General features: G+C 52.7%; 1 protein-coding gene across 13 annotated transcripts in view; it reads left to right on the top strand.

Annotated features, from left to right (window-relative positions):
• Positions 1-9,367: 9,367 nt before the first annotated feature.
• BIN1 (bridging integrator 1) overlaps positions 9,368-17,546 on the top strand; it is a 59,025-nt gene continuing 50,846 nt past the window's right edge. For 2 of the 13 annotated variants that reach the window (XM_057745623.1, XM_057745618.1), the window contains exon 1: positions 9,398-9,595. In XM_057745623.1, coding sequence (XP_057601606.1) covers positions 9,512-9,595 — 84 coding nt within the window. In that variant the 5' untranslated portion in view covers positions 9,398-9,511. Of the gene's footprint in view, positions 9,596-17,546 lie in introns of all 13 variants that reach the window. The other 11 variants (XM_057745626.1, XM_057745622.1, XM_057745615.1 and 8 more) reach the window with 10 other exon arrangements.

Raw genomic sequence — 17,546 nt, 5'->3', positions numbered from 1 at the left:
AACTGGGCATCGCCTCTCCAACCACGTGTTTGTCTGCATCCAGGATGCTCGGGGGTGAAACACGCAGCTGTGCTTGCAATTACCTCTCAGGCACATAGGATGGAGCTGAGTAAAAGAGGAGGTAGGAGGAAAAGATAGGAAGAAAAAGAAACATTTGCCATGAGGAGAGGAGGAGGAATCTGATGGAAGGGAAGAGGTGGTTGTGGGCAGAGGTCCAGTTGTTCCACATTCTCACCAATGTTGCATATCGTCAGTCTTTTTAATTTTAGCCATTTTGGGGCGTGTGCAGTGTTAGCTCATTGTGGTTTTAATTTGCATTTCCCTAAAGACTAATGAAGTTTAGCATCTTCTCATGTGCCTACTGCCACCTTCTTTGGCCAAGGGTTTCTTCAAATTATTTGCCCTTCCCCCCCCCTTTTTAAAATGGATTGTTTGCCTTCTTGTTACTGAGTTACAATAATTATTTATATATTCTGGATCCAAGTTCTTTGTTAGATATATGCATCATGAGTAGTTTTTATCAGAGGGATTACTTCATTTTCATCTTCTTGATTTTCATGATGGTATCTTGAGAAGAGCAGACTTTTTAAATCTTGAAGAAGGCCTGTTTATCAATTTTTAATGGTAGCTTAATATACAAATATACCAAAATTTAGAAATTAAGTTATTTAACCAACCCATGCTTGGACATTTAGGCTGTTTCTAACTTTTCACTATTTTTCTTGTGAGAAACATCATTATACTTATAACTGTTTCAAGGATGGTCTCAGATGCATCTTAGGGTGCCAGCATTTGCAAGGCTTTTGTTACACACCTTGAAAATGCTTTCTTAAAGTGTTCCTCATACACCATAAATGAAACCCAGTTTCACGGACCTGGCCAGTCCTCTTAGTATTCCTTCCCATAGTTTTCTAGTTTGCTTATAGATAGAAGAAACTTTAGAAATGCTTAAAAACATACATATGCAATCTTGTCAGAACGCTTTGTCTAGTAAACCATTTTCCCCCTAGATAATACAAAGACGATTATAATAAATTTCCAGTAAGCCTTTCCAAAGGCTGGCATCTTACTTCTAAAGGAACTCAGCCATGATTTTTTGAAGGATTGCTGGGCAAAGGGCTGTTCGCTTTTCTGCACCTCTATTTACCCATCTGTAAAGCTGGCCAAGGTCAGCATACTGTGTCTCACCAACAAAGAGAGTCACAAACCAGATTAACTGAGGGACACTGTTCCTGATCCTCAGGACAGGATGTCATGAGAGTAACTACCATTCGTCGAGGCCACTAAGCCCTGGCCAGGGACTGCTAGGTTACCTCTAATCCTTAGCAACAGCTTTGCCTGGCGCTACTGTTGCTTCATTTAAAAGGAGCAGGCAGGGACTGGCCCAAGGTCACACCACTAATAACGACAGAGCTGGGGCCTTCCAGCTCTGAAGGCTATGTTGCTGTCATCATCTTCTTGGCCTATTTATTACCTTTCAGCCACACCATAGACCACACACAGGTCAACAAAGGTTTAAAGATATGGGGGAGGAACACAAGGAAGTCAATCATCTTAAAAATATTTTGCTCTTGGAGACTTCATTTGCCTGTGGCCAAAGGGAGTAACTGGTTTTTGCTGGAAGCCTTGGAAATATCCTGGGGCTGGTTGGTGGCCTGGTGACTGGCCTGTTCTCCAGCTCCTCCTGCATGCCCTGGTTAAACTGGAGCTGACCATCTGGGTCGGTAGGTTTGAAAGCCAGAGGTGGAGCCTGGGGACAGGTCCCTTTTCAGAAGGTCCCCTGGAAGGCTGTCCTCCCATCTCTGCAAAGATCCCCTCCAGGATGGTGGACAGGCCTGGGAGAACAGATAGGTATCAGCTCTGAAGACCAGCTTGAGCATAGGCTGTGAAAGGCATGTCCTTAGCCTCTTTCCACCTGTAATCTGAATGCCTACCCCTTAACTACGTTCCAATTTGACAGTCCTGGTTTAAGCCTAACATCCCAGTGTCATTTTTCCCCCCACTTTCCCTCAAAACTATGCAAGTTTGGACATTTCATCTTAATTCAGATTGGCCAGGTAGGGGCACTCAAGAGAAACTCTAACCTGAGGATACTTGTAGCATTAGGGATTCACCAGAGTGGTCTTTCAGAAGGACATTATTTTGATAACAATATATCAGTCATGACAATTGCCAGTGACCTTGGCTTTAGCAAGGAAAAAAATGTATTTGTTTATTTTGTTGGAGAGTGGGACGTGGGGAGTGGGCAGGATTCAGGCATGACTGAAACCACGTGCTCAAACAATATTGTTATGTCTGCCTCTCTGTCTCTGTTTCTCTCTCTGTCCCCATTTCTCCAACTCTCAACTCTTGTTGACTTCATTTCCTAGGCAGGATCTTTCACACGGTGAGCAAGGTCGCCTCTGGAGGCTGCACACTCACATCTTGTGTCTTAGCAACCCTAGCAGAAAGAGGAGCTTCTGTGTCCTACAGGCATATGTTTCTACAAGGTCAGGGAAGACTCTTATTGGCTCTGCTGGGGTCACGTGCTCATTCCTGAGCCTATGGTTATGGCCTGGGTGAATGGCTTACCTGGGGTATGTATGCATCATGGTGCAAAGGACAAGGCATTATCAAACCACACCAGACAAAGAAGGAGTTCCTAAAGGAAGCAGGACAATTAGCCGGGCAGAGTACATTTATAGCATCTGCTACTCACTGTATAGAATCACCATTTACAGAGTCACTTCTCATATTCCAGGAGCTTTATATATATTGTTCTTTATTTCCACAATAATCTAAAGAATGTAATATATTCCCATATTGCAGATGATGCTTGAACAGTTTAAATGACACACCTAAGGATGGGCAAGTGGTAAACTGAGGAGCTGACTTCTGACTCCAGGTCTGACTGGCCCTACCACAATATCATGGTGATGTCATTTCACACATGAAAGGGAGTGAGGATAATTTGAGCCGAGGGCCCCTCTTGGACACCATATCACACCTCTGCTGCTCTGAAATAATGCTTCTGGAAATACATATCCCCTTCTGGTTCTGCCTATAGATTCCTCTGAATCTTCCCTATCTCTCTAAAAGACGAAGCCTGCTGTTCCAGGAGGAAGTTACAAAGATGGTCTGTTCCCGATTCTGGAGATGGCCAGGTGCTAGGTGACCCCAGCACAGGACCTAGCAGCCATGTGCCTTTGGGTAAACCTGTCTTCTCTAAGTCTCCATCTGTAAGAGAATGGCACAAAGTCCTACTGCTATTGAACACAAGATTACTCTGACAGTCAAAAGCATGTAAACAGTAGAATTCATAAAACTAAGACAAGTTAGTCAGAATCAGAAACTCAAATATTATGTAATATCAATTCTGGGTGGAATCTGAAAATACACACCATTGAAACAACTGACAAAACATAAGGAGACTCAGGGATGTAAAACACAAACATATGTTTGCCAAAGGTGACAGATGGGGTCAAGGGATCAATTAGGAGGATGGGATAAACAAACACAAACTATTTCATAGAAAACAGATATTCAGCAAGGATCTGCGTATACCAAGGAAAGGCTATCAAGTCTCTCCAACAACCTATATGGGAAAAGAAGCCGAACATGCACAGATATATGTAGGTGTAGAAATGAAAATGATTCTCTACACCTACAACATATGCAACATTGTATACCAATGTTACTCAGATAAAAATTAATCAAATTTTAAAAGTGGGGGAAAAAAGGGTATCAACAACAAATCTTGCTTTGTAACACAGAATGATGGTGGTGATGATGAGAGGCAGTGCCAGCTCCGAGCATCTTACTCAATTCCTGAAGGACAGAAGGAAAACATCGCACGGTGCTGTTTGTTCTCCAAGGGACAAGAGAACTGCCCTTTGCCTGCCTGAGTCCTTCATGGTTTAAAAAATCATTTTCCCAGAACTCAATGTTCAGACATGCAGACCAGCAGGCACAGCACTTACTCTGCTGGTGTGGTTTCCCAACCAGTGTCCCAGGCAACAGTTTCCTCATTTCAATTTGTGTTTTTAATAGCATTTCTTTCTGATTACAAAAGTAGTATATGCAAAATAAAAAAGGAAGAAGAGACAAGAAGACCAAACCCATGCCAACCTCTGCTCCACCCAGAGATACGAACCATATTTGTTTTTTAAAATTTAAAAATCTTTTAATTGAAGTATAGTTGCTTTACAATGTGCCAATCTCTGCTGTACAGCAAAGTGACTCAGTTATACATGTATATACATTTTTTTTTATAATCTTTTCCATTATGGTTTATCACAGAATATTGAATATATTTCCCTGTGCTCTGCAGTAGGACCTTGTTGTTTATCCATTCTAAATGTAATAGTTTGCATCTACCAACCCCAAATTCCCAGTCCATCCCTCTCCCTCCCCTCCCCCCATCTTGGCAACCACAATCTGTTCTCTATGTCTATGAGTGTTTCTGTTTTATAGATAGGTTTGTTTGTGCCATATTTTAGATTTCACATATTAAGTGGTATATAGTATTTGTCTGTCTCTTTCTGACATTTCATTTAGTGTGATAATCTCTAGGTTCATCCATGTTGCTACAAATGGCACGATTTTATTTCTTTTTATGGCTGAGTAGTATTCCATTGCATATATGTGCCACATCTTCTTTATCCATTCATCTGTTGATGGACATTTAGGCTGTTTCCATGTCTTGACATGTCTTGGCGATCGCCAATAGTGCTGCTATGAACATAAGGGTGCATGTATCTTTTTGAATTATAGTTTTGTCAGGGTATATTCCCAGCAGTGGGATTGCTGGCTCATATGGTAATTCTATTTTTAGTTTCCTGAGGAACCTCTATACTGTTTTCCATAGTGGCTGCACCAACTTACATTCCCACCAATGGTGTAAAAAGGTTCCCTTTTCGCCACACCCTCTCCAGCACTTGTTATTTGTAGACTTTTTAATGATGACCATTCTGACTGGTGTGAAGTGGTCCCTCGTAGTTTTGATTTGCATTTCTCTAATCATTAGTGACCTTGAGCATCTTTTCATGCACCTACTGACCGTCTGTATGTCTTCTTTGGAGAAATTTCTATTAAGGCCTTCTGCCCATTTTTCAATTGGGTTGTTTGTTTTTTTGTTGTTGTTGAGTTGTATGAGCCGTTTGTATATTTTGGAGATTAAGCCCTTGTCTGTCGCATCATTTGCAAATATTTTCTCCCATTCAGTAAGTTGTCTTTCTTTTTCTTTTCTTTTAATGGTTTCCTTTGCTGTGCAAAAGCTTGTAAGTTTGATTAGGTCCAATTTGTTTCTTTTCATTTTTATTTCTATTGCCTTGGCAGACTGACCTAAGAAAACATTGGTACGATTTATGTCAGAGAATGTTTGGCCTATGCTCTCTTCTAGGAGTTTTATGGTGTCATGTCTTATGCTTAAGTCTTTAAGCCATTTTGAGTTATTTTTTTGTGCATGGTGTGAGGGTGTGTACCAACCATATTTGAATATCAGTTGGTACTATACTGCTGTACAATTTAATATCCTGCATTATTCTATTAACAACACATTATAGCATTTCCCCATCACAAAAACTTAAAAGTGTTATTGTTTTGGTAAACATTTCATGTTTGACTATACTACAGTTTAATCACAGCTGGTAATAGGCCTTTGTTCAGAGGCCTGAGGTTGGAGGGATGCAGGGGCTGGGAGGCCTGGGCACTAAAAGGACAGAAGGAAAGGTAGACCAATAATCCGTTGGACATTTGCTTGTCTGCTCATTTATTCCTGCCTTAATATTTGAGGGCTTTGCTGGGCACCAGGCTCCCCTCCCTGGTCTCCTGTCAGTGCTTCAGGTGGTCAACAACACTCCCTCAAAGAGCCTCTCACCCTCCCAGACCCCATCCAGCCCTCTTCAGAGTGAGCTCCCAAGGGAGGGGCTTCATTGCACCTACCGCTGGCAGAGTTGAGCCCAGGTCTGGTACTTAGGAGGTGCTCAGAAACGTCTGGAGACTGAAGGAATGAGTGAACATGAATAGTAACAAGAACAATGATAATAGCCAAAGTATTGTCAGTTTTGTACTATTATAATGGAGTGAACATCTGTGTGATTAAAGCTTTGCTAAAATTTTGACTTATTTCCTATACATGGGATTCTAGGGTTGAAGAATATGGGAGTTTTGATGATTCTTAATGTATACTGCAGGATTGCTTTCCAGAAATTCTGTATCTGTTATACTCTCAGAAGCAGTATGTGAGAGTATCTGTCTCTCTGGTTTTAAGTAACATAGTTTAATAATTAAGGTTTTTTTTTAATAAATTTATTTATTTATTGGCTGTGTTGGATCTTTGTTGCTGCGTGGGCTTTTTTTAGTTGCAGCGAGTGGGGGCTACTCTTTGTTGTGGTGCACGGGCTCCTCATTGCCGTGGCTTCTCTTGTCGTGGTGCATGGGCTTTAGGTGCGTGGGCTTCAGTAGTTGCGGCACATGGGCTCAGTAGTTGTGGCTCACAGGCTCTAAAGCACAGGCTCAATAGTTGCGGTGCACAGGCTTTGTTGCTCCGAGGCATGTGGGATCTTCCTGGAGCAGGGATCGAACCCGTGTCCCCTGCATTGGCAGGCGGATTCTTAACCACTGTGCCACCTAGGAAGCCCTTAAGTAACATAGTTTAAAAAACAATTTGCTGATTTGATGAAAGTGAGAGCAGAAATGGTATCTCATTGATTTAACAAGCAATTTTTTTTTTCTTCTGGTAAGACTGAACGTTTAACACCTATGTATTGATTATTTGAATCTCCAATTTTGTGAACTGTCCATTTGTGCCATTTGCCCATTTGTGGAAATCTTAATGTTTTTCTTATGAATTGTGAGAGTTCTGCTTTATTTTCAAAGATATTTCTTACACTTCAAATTTTTATGTCAACTTTCTTCTCAAAATGGAAATAACTTTTTTCCTGATGGTAAAAACAATGGATTATCCTGGTAAAAGTCAGATGCTATAGAAAACCAGAAAGAAGAATGTAAAAATCACCTACATTCCTACACTTTGCCTTATACTAATATTTTTGGAGCATTTCCTTCCAAACTTTTATCCTATGTGTTGATGGTATGTTTTGAGGTTTTTAAAAATTGAATATTTAGATATCCTCAAATAAGCATTTTTAATTTCAATGCTTCCTCCAATGGTTTTGTGCTTTTAAATCTAGAGGTCAGATAAAGAATTACCTTCTTTAAAGATAAGGGCTGTGTGTGTATTTTTTGAGCTATGAAGACAACATAGCATATTACAGAATATTTAGAAAATTAAGGGGAAAAAGCAGCCATAATGCCTGGACCTCAACACATCTATTTCCTTGCACATGGTTCTTCCGAGTCTTTGATCATGAGCACTTATATTTATTTTTCTGTGGTTGCAAGAATAGTACATGCACGATTTTCTATCTTCTTTTCACTCATAATTATACTTAAGCCTTATTTTCATCTTGCTACACAATCTCTGTAATTGCTTAAAATGATCCCCTGATGGTCTCTCTGGTCGCTGTGCTGTCTAGCTGACCCTATCCTTCTGATAGCCATTTAAGTTGCTTCCAATTTTTCTGTCAAGTGATATTTTGAAACACCAGAGTCCAGCGAAGCAGAATCTCCCACTGTTCCCTGGGGGCTGATTGTAATATGGTTTGACTTCTCATTTTCTCCTTTCCTCAGAGGAGGACTGGAAGATATTGCTCTTAGAGAATGGTTAGGAAAAGGCTAAACATAAAATTAGGAGGATAGAGACCATGAGGTGAAAGCTTGATGAGCTTTTAGGAGAAAGCCGACTTACAAACTGCACTGTTTAGGTTTTGCTTTTGTAACTGAGGAATCGGGCATGAATTTGTAATAATAATTTTGACAAAATGCTTTCCACTCATGCAGTGCTTGGTGCTTTTTCTGGGAAGCAGTTCCATGGATCAGCTAAGGGCTTTACTGCAGGAGGGCCTGGGTCTGAATCTCTGCTTACCACTTTGACCTTCAGCAGCTGCAGAGCCTCAGTCTGTCTTTCTGTAAATTAGGAATAACAATAGACCCCGAGGACTGAGGTCCTGAGCTGTCCTGGGAAAAGCTGGAGGAGTAGCCAGAGAGGTTGCAGAGGAGTCTTTCTGGGGAACCCAGGCTGAACCTTTTATTCCTGGGCCTCAGTTTCTCCATGTGTATGAGGGGCTTGGTGTATGGTCTGCAAGAACCTTTCCTGCTCCTTCCAGAAGTCTCCAGGGGATCCCTGCCCTGGCTCCTGCCAGGTGATGAACATGTCCAGGACTCCTCAGCAGGGCCTCCAGAACTCCTCCCTGCACTCAACTCAGCCCACAGCCCTGGGACAGGCCCTGACCTCCAGGGCAGCAAACGGCTGTGGCATCCTTCCAAGCCCCTGGCATGATTTTGGGGAGGGGTGTGGGTGGGATCAGTGAACCCAATGCATAATTATTAATTTCGAGTAAGTGTCATTGGTCTGTTGGCAAACTTGTCGGTCGGTAGGTTTGCAATAACCTTATCTTTTCTTTGAATAATGACCATTAATCATTTTTCTTCCTGCATGGAATAGGAGAGCACCCAGGGTATAGAGGTTGGAGAGCCTGGGATGTGGAGTCAGAGGTCTGGTTCCAGGCCTCTCTGTGCCTTGTATGTAAAATGGGAGAAATAATAGCACCTACTTCATCAGGCAGTGATGGAGACCTACTGAGATAACACCTGTCCAGGGGGCACTTAGCAGAGTGATAGGTACACAGTAAGCGCTCAGTACTGTTAGGCTGTTGTTATTATAATAACAATTATCCGCAAATTAGAAGACCGAGCAGAGCGCCCGGCTGGCAAACGACTAGGCAAAGGGGACAGTTCACGGGTGGCGCCCCGAGAACCCCGGTCGAGAAGGGTGAACCTAGAGGCCGGGAGGAGGCCGAGCATCGAGAGGTGGGGCTAGAGATGAGTCCCGGGAAGGACTGGCGGCTCCGGCCGCGCGCCGCCGCCGGGGCTCCTTGACCGCCGCCCACTTTATCTTTGGTTTTTGAAAGCGCCCTTCTCCTCCATCTGGGCTCCTTTCCTGGGCTGCGGGAGGTGACCACTTGGTTGATGGACTGGCCCGCGGCGGCGCCGGACCCCGGGCTGTCGTATTAGTCCCCGCCCCGGGGCGGTGTCATCGGAGCGTCCCGGGAGTCCCTCTCGCCACCGCAGCCGCGGCGACCGTGGGCGCAGCTCCCTGCTCGCCGGCCGAGCGGTTCCGGCGCCCGGGGTGGCCCTTTAAAAGGCAGTGTCTTGTCCGGAGGGGGCGGGCGGGGGGCGCTGACCGCCGCCAAAGGCCCGGCCCCTCCTCCCTCCCCCTCTCTCCGTCCGTCCGTCCCTCCCTCGGTCCCCGCGTCGCTCGCTCGCTCGCCGGGCGCACGCTCCGCCTCCGCCAGTCGGCTCGGAGGTCTGGTGCGCGGCGTGGAGCGGGAGCCCGGGCCGGACGCGCGGCCGGGGGCCGGGGCTGGGGGCTGGGAGATCGGCGCCCGCCGCCGGGCAGGCCTGAGCCGCAATGGCTGAGATGGGCAGCAAGGGGGTGACGGCGGGGAAGATCGCCAGCAACGTGCAGAAGAAGCTCACTCGCGCGCAGGAGAAGGTGAGCGAGCCCGAGCCCCTGCCGCCGCGCCGTCCGGACACCTGTCCCCCCACGGCGGCGCGGGGCGCTGGTCCTCAGCCGGGGGCGGACGCTGTCACCTCCAGACGAGCGCTGCCGAGGACCTTCGGGGGTCCGCAGGCTGCGCCCCCCGGCTCTCTGGGTGCCCCCTCCCGTCCGCGTCCTCCGCCTCCTCACCCCCGGCAGGGGCAGAGGGCGCAGCTGTCCCTTCACCCCCCCTGCCCCCTCCCGCCCGCCGCTTGGTATCTTCGCCGCACCGCCGCTGAGGAGCCGCGGCCCCCGCTGGTCTTGGGGCGCGAGGTGCAGGCCAACCCCGCCCTGGAGGCCGAGGCCGGGAGGCTGGGAGTCGAGGTGGCGCCCCTAAGCCCTCCGGGACCACGCGGGCCCCGCGGCCCGGCGGGCGCTGGGGAGAGGGGGTCTGCCCCAGGTCCCCTGTGTCGCTTAGTTCCGGGAATCCCGAGGCTGCCCCTCCGCTGGGGGTGCCTGCGCGCTGGCTCCAGGCCTCCGAGCGCTTCCTGCGCCCGCCGTTGCCGCGTCTCCACCCGCCTCTCCACCTTCTGTCCCCGCGGGCCGGGGGAGGGGTCAGGTTTCCTTTCCCGAGAGGTGCCTGCGGCCTGGAAGCTCCGGCCGGGCTCCCCGGCAGCAGAGGGCTGCGCACCCCTCTGGAGGTGCCCTCTCCCGAGCAGGGGCTTCGCGTTTCCGGCGGCCGAGGAGAGAGGGTGGCGGCTCTGGCTTTGGGAGCCCGCGGCCGGGGTGGGAAGCCGGCCCGGAGGAGGGGCGGCGGGCGGCCGTGGGTGCGGAGCGCACCGTAGGAAACCCGACCCTCTGCGCGGAGAGCCCCTGGGCGCAGGCCGGGCGATGGAGCCGGGCTTCCCGTGACACCCTTACTGTGCAGGAAGCACAGCAGCGGGGGGCCGGGGTCCGCGCCCGCCCGGCTTTCTGTCCCTAGCCACCTCTGGTTTATTGAATTGGATCACGCCAGCTGCTGACGCCACTTCCCCTGCCGACTCCGACTCTGAAATCTGAGATTGCAGAATCAGTGCTCCTGCCAGGGTGGCCCCCCAGTGCTCCCCCGGCCGGGTCTGTCCCCTCTCCCGCCCGACGCACGGCCGGGTGGGACCCCGGAGACCGGGCGGCCTTCCCCCGCCAGGCTTGTGGCTGTTTATAAACAATGACTTTTGCAGCTGAGACCTGCGGGCTCCCTAAGGATGCAGCCACGTGATGGGGGGTGGGGGTGGGGGGTGGGGGGCGGCAGCCGCCGCTACAGCTTCCCCCGCGCTTCCCTTCGAGTCCTGCTGCTCATCCTTGTGGTCTCGGGCTAAGGAGGTGGGTGGGTGGCGTAGAGGGAAGGGCCCTCAGCCAAACTCCGGAGCTGGCCTGCCCCAGCTGTCCTCCTCCCCTCCCCCGGGCGGGACGAGGGATTAGAGCCCCGCAGATAGCTGGCTGGGGGCTGGGAAGGCTTCAGTGGCCCAGGTTGGGGGGAGGAGGGGCAGACGCTGCTGCTCTTGCTCCCGCCACCTCCCCTCCCACGACTGGTAATCCATTTAGGTGCCTGGAGCTGGCAGCTCTGGGTCTGAGTCTGCTTCCTGCCCCTAAGGGGCTGGGGAAGATGAATGGGAAGCCCAGGGAAGGCTGAGACAGTTTCCCCGCCCCCACTCCAGTGGTATCCTAGTCCTCGCCGGCTTCCCTTTGCAGTTGCTGTGTCCCCTTTGCCCTACTTGCCTTGTTTCTGCAGCAGCATCTTTCAGTAATTTCAGGGGCAGCCGGCATGGGCTGTATCCCCTCCGTGAACGAGGCGATAGGTCATCGCTGACCCCACTGAGCTGCCAGCCCTCCCTCTTGAGCCCCTGTTCCGTGGCCGTGGGCAGTTGGCTGACAGCTGCTCAGCTGTGGATGCTGGCCTTGGCCAAGGGCTGGCCCTGCCTGAGCCCGGCCCTCAGGGGACTGGAGTTGCTTAGCGCTGTTGCTGTTCTCTGCCCCGTGGGCTCTGGTTGGGAGACCCTCCCCGTCAGATTCCAGAGTGGTACCACAGGCATCCGGGCTGAGTATGGGAAACTAGCCTCCCCGACTGGCCCAGCTGCAGCCCCCTCCCAAGAAGCCCAAAGCCTCCACCCACACCAGCCTCTCGCCTCCGCCCTCTGGAGGCTCAGAGTCCCTGTCGCAGCCTGGGTGCCCCTGACCCGGCTACCTCCTCAGCATCTTCTGCTGGCCTTCAGGACCACGTCTAATTGGTGTTGTCAGTGGTCTCATAGGCACCCCAGCCCTGCCCCCACCTCACCTTGGTCAGATCTATGAGTAGTGGGGCAATTCCAGTCGTCCCGTTGCCATGGCAGGGTAGTTCGTGGCCAGGGACGAGCAGGAGCTTGGGTGGAGGGCTGAGGCTGTATCCGCATAGGAAGCAGGCCCTCATCTCCCCTCTTCTTTTCCTCGCCCTCGATTTCCCCCCATCTCCTCTCAGCCCAGACGTCCACCAGGATTCAGAGGGGGGCGTGTGATGGGGGAAAGCTTGCCCGCTGGTGCCCGTGGAGCCAGGTCTCCTGTCCCCCAGCTCAGTGACTCCCCCGGGGACCCTGTCCTTGCCCATCCACCCGCCGGCCTCTGCCCCTGGTCTGGGTGCTCCTTGGGGGTTGGGCAGATCCGTGTGTGCACCCAGCATTGACCTGGGCCAGCAGATGCAGAGTGACTGTTACGAACAAATGAGGGCATTTGGGAGCTTGGCTTGGGAGCCCTGGCACAGGCTCCAGGTGGGCTGATTTGTCCCATGTGCTCCTCTGCCTTCCCTCATTCAGCACAGCCCTCCTGGACCTGTGCCGCGTACCTGGGCCTGGGCTGAGCCCACGGTGCTGCAGGGTGCACATGGCTCTGGCTGGCCTAGAGCTTGTTGTAAGGGCCTGTGGCCTCTGGCCCTGGTGTGAGGAAGGCATGAGGCCACATGGGAGGGCTCCCCGGGACCCGCCAGCCCAACATGGCACTGTCACCGCTCACCTCCTAGCCCCCAGCTGCCCCCAGGGTGCTCGGGTGCAGAGCATGTGCCTGGAGTTCGGACCCGGGCACCGTGAGGTCATCTTCCCATCGCATTTGGCTGGTCGGACCCTCTATAAATGACTCTGTCCATTTTTGGGCCTCAGTAGGTGGCTGGGCAGAGCCAAGTTGGGGTGGAGCCTGGGTCAGATGACAGAGAGGATTAGGGATTGGCGGGCTGGGTCCCTGGGGGGGATGGGATGGTTGGGGAGAAGGGACAGCTGGGGTGGGGGTAGAATCTGGCCTGCTCGCCCCTGAGGTCCACTGCCCAGAAGTCCTTGTGGGGTGTGTGTGAAGGAGGCTGTCCTGTGCTGATGGAGTCACACCCATGAAGGGCGCAGGGGAGGAGGCTCTGTGTGCCCCCCACTGCCAGCCCTGAGCTGCCGGGATGGAGAGGCCTGGCTTGGAGGGACAGGGCCCAGGGCTGTCCATAGGCAGAACAGCACTGGCGTGTCACAGCAGGTGCTCCCAGAGGGAAGGTGCGGTGGCAGTTATTTATAGCACCCTGACACACGGCCACGATGGCGCCACGCTCATCTGGGTGGTCAAGGTCTCCCACGCCGTAGCCATGGAGGCCTCCTTAGTAGGGGCCAAGGCCTTCGCAATCAGTTCTTAAGCTCACAGCGGCCTTGAGAGTGGCCATGCCACACCAAAGAGCAGGGGCAGGGAGCCCGCCGGGTCTGCTGGACAGCCTCTCAGGCCCTGTGCCCTGGTCAGCAGTGGCTCTCCTCTGCCCAGACTCTCACTGTTCTCCCCATCGGGGTGTCTCTCTCGCCTCTGAGTGTGTTGTCCGCCCCCATGTCGGCTTTGCCTCCGTCCCTCCCGACCCCTCCGTGTCTCCTTCCTCTGATCTTGCACAAGCTTTTCTGCATCTCTCCAGGCTCGGATCAGCTTCCCCCTGAACCTGAGTTATTTATGTAGAAGGTTCATCTTGCCAGCGCTGGAAGGGAGGCTCCTGAGCCCGCCGTCCTGTCTGGGTGGGGTGTTTCTGGGGGCTCCGTGGATATTTGGCTGAGGCCTGTGGGTGTGGGGAAGTTGCAGGCATGGCCTCCAGACTTCCTGGGCCCCAGTGGGCGGGGTGGGCTGGCCCCAGGAGTGAGCTGAGGCCCAAAGTCTGCTGGCTCGAGGCAAGGACCCAGGCAGGCGGAGGCTGTTTTGCCCGGGTCGGCTCTTGGGGCCTGGAGGAGGTGTTGGTTGGGGCCGGGGGGACGGCTGTGGGTCAGGGTGTGTGTGGAGTGGGGGATTGAGCCGCTGCTCACCCAGGGAAGGGGTGGGGTGTGTCGGGAGCCATGGCGGGGGAGCTGGATGGTCGAATTGGGCTGGATTTGGTCAAGTCTTGGATGCCGGTGGGATCGCTGGATCCTGTGGACTCTCAGGGAGGCTGCGTCCTCAACTCTTCAGCCCTCCTCTTCACAGATGACCCCCCCCCCAGGTCCCCTCCTCACCTTCACTCTCTGGCATCGCCCAGGCCCTTGCCCAGCTCGCCGCTCACCAAGTTGTGCTTCTGTCCCTCCCTCCTGCCTTAGCCTGGCCTCGCCTGGAACTTTTTCCATGAGGTTCTAGAATCCCAGGGACACATCAGAGACAGAGCCAGGCATGAGCGGGGCAGGCGGCAGGCGGGGGTCCTGGGCTCCCCTGACCAGCCAGGACCTCGGGCAAATTGCAGGACTCTCCTGAGCCCGGTTTCTTCACGTGTTAAACGGGGATAACGATGGTTCCCCTTCACACGCCCGCTGTAGAGAGCAGGGCCTCGGACAGCTGCCCGGCACACAGCAAGCGCTCAGTGGGCAGAGCTGCAGGATGACCCCGAGGCCTCTGTCCCCACCAGGCCTTCTTCCCGGCCCCGCTCCCCGGAGTGTCCGTTACAGGCCTCTGCAGACAGCTAATCCCTGCTGAGCCCTCCACAGATCGGGGTTTATAATGCTGGCCCAGCCCAGAGGGGTGTGTGTGCGTGTGTGCGTGCCTATGTCTCTGTGTGTGTGTGTGACTGTGTGCGTGTGCACGCGCAGGTGCGGGCAAAGGGGCAGCGTGTGGTGGGGGAGGGAATGGCAGAGTTCCGGGGCTGGGGGTGGGGGATCTGGACTCATCTGCACGTAAATTCGGTGACCCCAGGTAAGTGACCCCCCCTCTCTGGGCTTCACTCCGGCCATCAGTAATGCGATCACGGGGTTTGCTTCTTCATTTACTCAAAAAACGAATATTGGGCACCCACATGTGCTGGGCACCGTCTTGGTTTTGTAGGGCTGAACAAAACCAAACCCCTACCTGCCTGGACCTGACATTCTCATTGGAGGAGACATTCAGGAAATGAAAAGTCTGGTGGCATGTAGATACAAGAGCAGCGCTGCTTTTCCCCACTGGAATTTGAGGGTTCAGATCCGTCTTTCCTGAGCATCCCAGGGCCGGGTGCTCCCATGGTGCAAGGGATTGGTTGGGGAGAGGCTGAGCTGAAGCTTCTGGTCTCCAGGTGAGAGGGCAGGGCTTGGTTGTCACCCTGGTGTGTGTTTTCCTAAAGTTCCCTTTTTGGCAAGTTTCCTTTTGGGATTAAAAGTGCAAAGAAAAGGACACCTGTGCTGAAATCACTTGACAGGGCACTGACAGTGCAGGCCAGGGCAGCTTGGGGGACAGGGCTCTCGCCCAGGATGTAAGAGGGGAGGTAGGAGGGAGGCACCAAAGATGACCTAGCCCGGGGAGGACCACTTACAAGATTTTCACATCAAGAGGCAACTCAGTGTAGTGGCAACCACTGTGTCTCTAGGGAGCTGGATTTGAATGCCTCTGCACACGTTGCTACCCCTTGGGCAGGTCACAGTGACCTCTCTGAGCCTCAGTTTCCTCACCTGAAGTTGGTGGTGAGAGCCACAGAGGATGCTGTGTGGATTAAATGGACACAAGCGAAGCGCAGGGCTGGTGGCATCTGGGGCTCCTGGGGCCTCCTCAAAGAGGCTGCCACCTCCCAAAGAGGCCACATGGTTCTGGATGGGGCAGTGAAGCTGGCTTAGTGCCGAGGGCTGGCAGGGGTCAGGGCTGGGGAATTGAGAAGAGAAAGGCAGGCTCTTCCTGCCCCAAGGGAAGCCTTTGTCAAATATTAACTTAAAAATAACCTGGTTTGTTGCAGACCTGCTGAGTGCCAGGTGCTTGGTGAAAATTCTCTTCCTCACTGCAACCCCTGGAGGTCATTATGATACCCATTCAGCAGATGAAGAAACTGAGGCTCAGAGCAGTGGTGTGACTTGCCCTTGGGCTGTCCTGGTCTACTGTCTGTGGTACTATCTCTCCCTTGGTGACTAGGCTCTCAGGCCAGGGGTGAAGGCCCAGAGACATGCAAATAAGATGCAGGTCTCCATCCAGGAGGGAATACCTGTCTGGCGGGGGGGTCATTTGACTGATTTTGGTCCCAAGAACTTCTCCCCTGTTAAATGAGGTCTGGGACCGCTTGTCTGCCCCTGGGTCCTCCCCTGGGGTCTAAGCTTATACTTTGGGATGTGGCCTCTCTGTTTTGGGGGTGTTTGGTGGGCTCTGGGGTGAGGGGACAGCCTGGGGTTTTCCTGAGGCAAGTCCAGGGACAGGAGTTTCTGCCTGCAAGTGAGGACAAATGAGGCTGTGTGTGTGTGTGTGTGTGTGTGTGTGTGTGTGTGTGTGTGTGTGTGTTTTCCCAGATAGGAGAGCTGTGTCCACTTTACTCAATATAAAGGAACACCCTCTATCCTGAGATTATATCTACGTCTTTTTATAGTGTTGCAACAGTGTTTCTTTTATGAAATGATGATAATACTGGTTGTTTCTTCATGTTCTTGGAGAGGAAATAGTCATGCTGCCAACCGCCATTCCCCCCCCCCCCCCCACCAACACACACACACACACACACACACACTGGGGAGATTTTCCTGGTGCGGAATCTGAAATCTAGGCCCACTGCCCTGGGGCAGTTTGCTGTCCACCCTGTGCACTGGCTGCCTGGAGCTGGGATGTGTTGGCTGCTTTCCTGGGTCCAGACTTGAAGCAGGCCCATGGTGGCCTGGGGTGAACCCCCCAGAGTATCTGCTCCACGTGGGTGGTGTCCTGCCTGCTGCAGTCGCTGTGGTGCCCCTAGTTCTGCACACAGTAGGTGCTCAGTGCATTCTTGCTGCTGGATATCTGGATACCTCAGGCAGGTGGAGACAGGCTGATGGCTGGCAAGGGCCCGGGAGGCCGTGGGTTCAGGGTGGCAGGGGTAGGGGTGGCAGGGGTAGGGGTGATGTGTAGCTGTAGGATTTCAGGACTCCAGAGAGCACCGGAGGTGTCAGAGCCCAGGTCTTGGGGCGCATCCAGCCCCGTCGCAGACCGTTCCAAGGGCCCTGGGCATTGCTGCTTGGAACCTTCTCCCACAGTAAAGTGTCTCAGGGTTGTGATGGTGCTGACCTGAGCCAGGGGCTGCCGTGCTTGGGCCCAGACACTGGAGTTCTCAGGAGTGGACTGGGGCCCTGCTGGGGAGCCCTGCTTGGCTTTAGGCCAGATGCCAAAGAGGGGTTGGCGTGGACTGTCTGCAGGGATCCTTTTCCCACCTGGGAAAGCTTTGAGGTGACCGAGGTGCGGGGGGCCGCTGACCTGGGGGTCCATGTGATTCGCTGGACCTGAGCCTCCCTGCCGCCCTCAGACCCACTTGGGCTTGCTCTTGGCTGGGCCTCTTCCCTCTGCCTCCTGGACCTCCCCTTTGGCCCCAGACCCAGATGCAGGTCCCAGTGCCGTGGCAGGTGGGGTGGGGTCGGGGCCACAGCCTGGGTGGAGGGTGGGGTTGGAGCCTCGGGGTGGGCGTCAGTCTTGGTGCTGAGTCCATGGTGCCCCTGGGAGTGGGTGTTTGTGCCCAAGCCTGGGGTGACCAGCAAGGTCCCTGCTGCTGCCCCTGCTCTGTGGATGGGAGGCGAGCTTGCAG

The sequence above is a fragment of the Hippopotamus amphibius genome, chromosome 8, assembly GCF_030028045.1.
Source record: "Hippopotamus amphibius kiboko isolate mHipAmp2 chromosome 8, mHipAmp2.hap2, whole genome shotgun sequence".
NCBI classification, from domain to species: Eukaryota; Metazoa; Chordata; class Mammalia; order Artiodactyla; family Hippopotamidae; genus Hippopotamus; species Hippopotamus amphibius.
The sequence above is the reverse complement of the archived record's forward strand: the minus strand, read 5'-3'. Positions and strand labels throughout refer to the sequence as shown.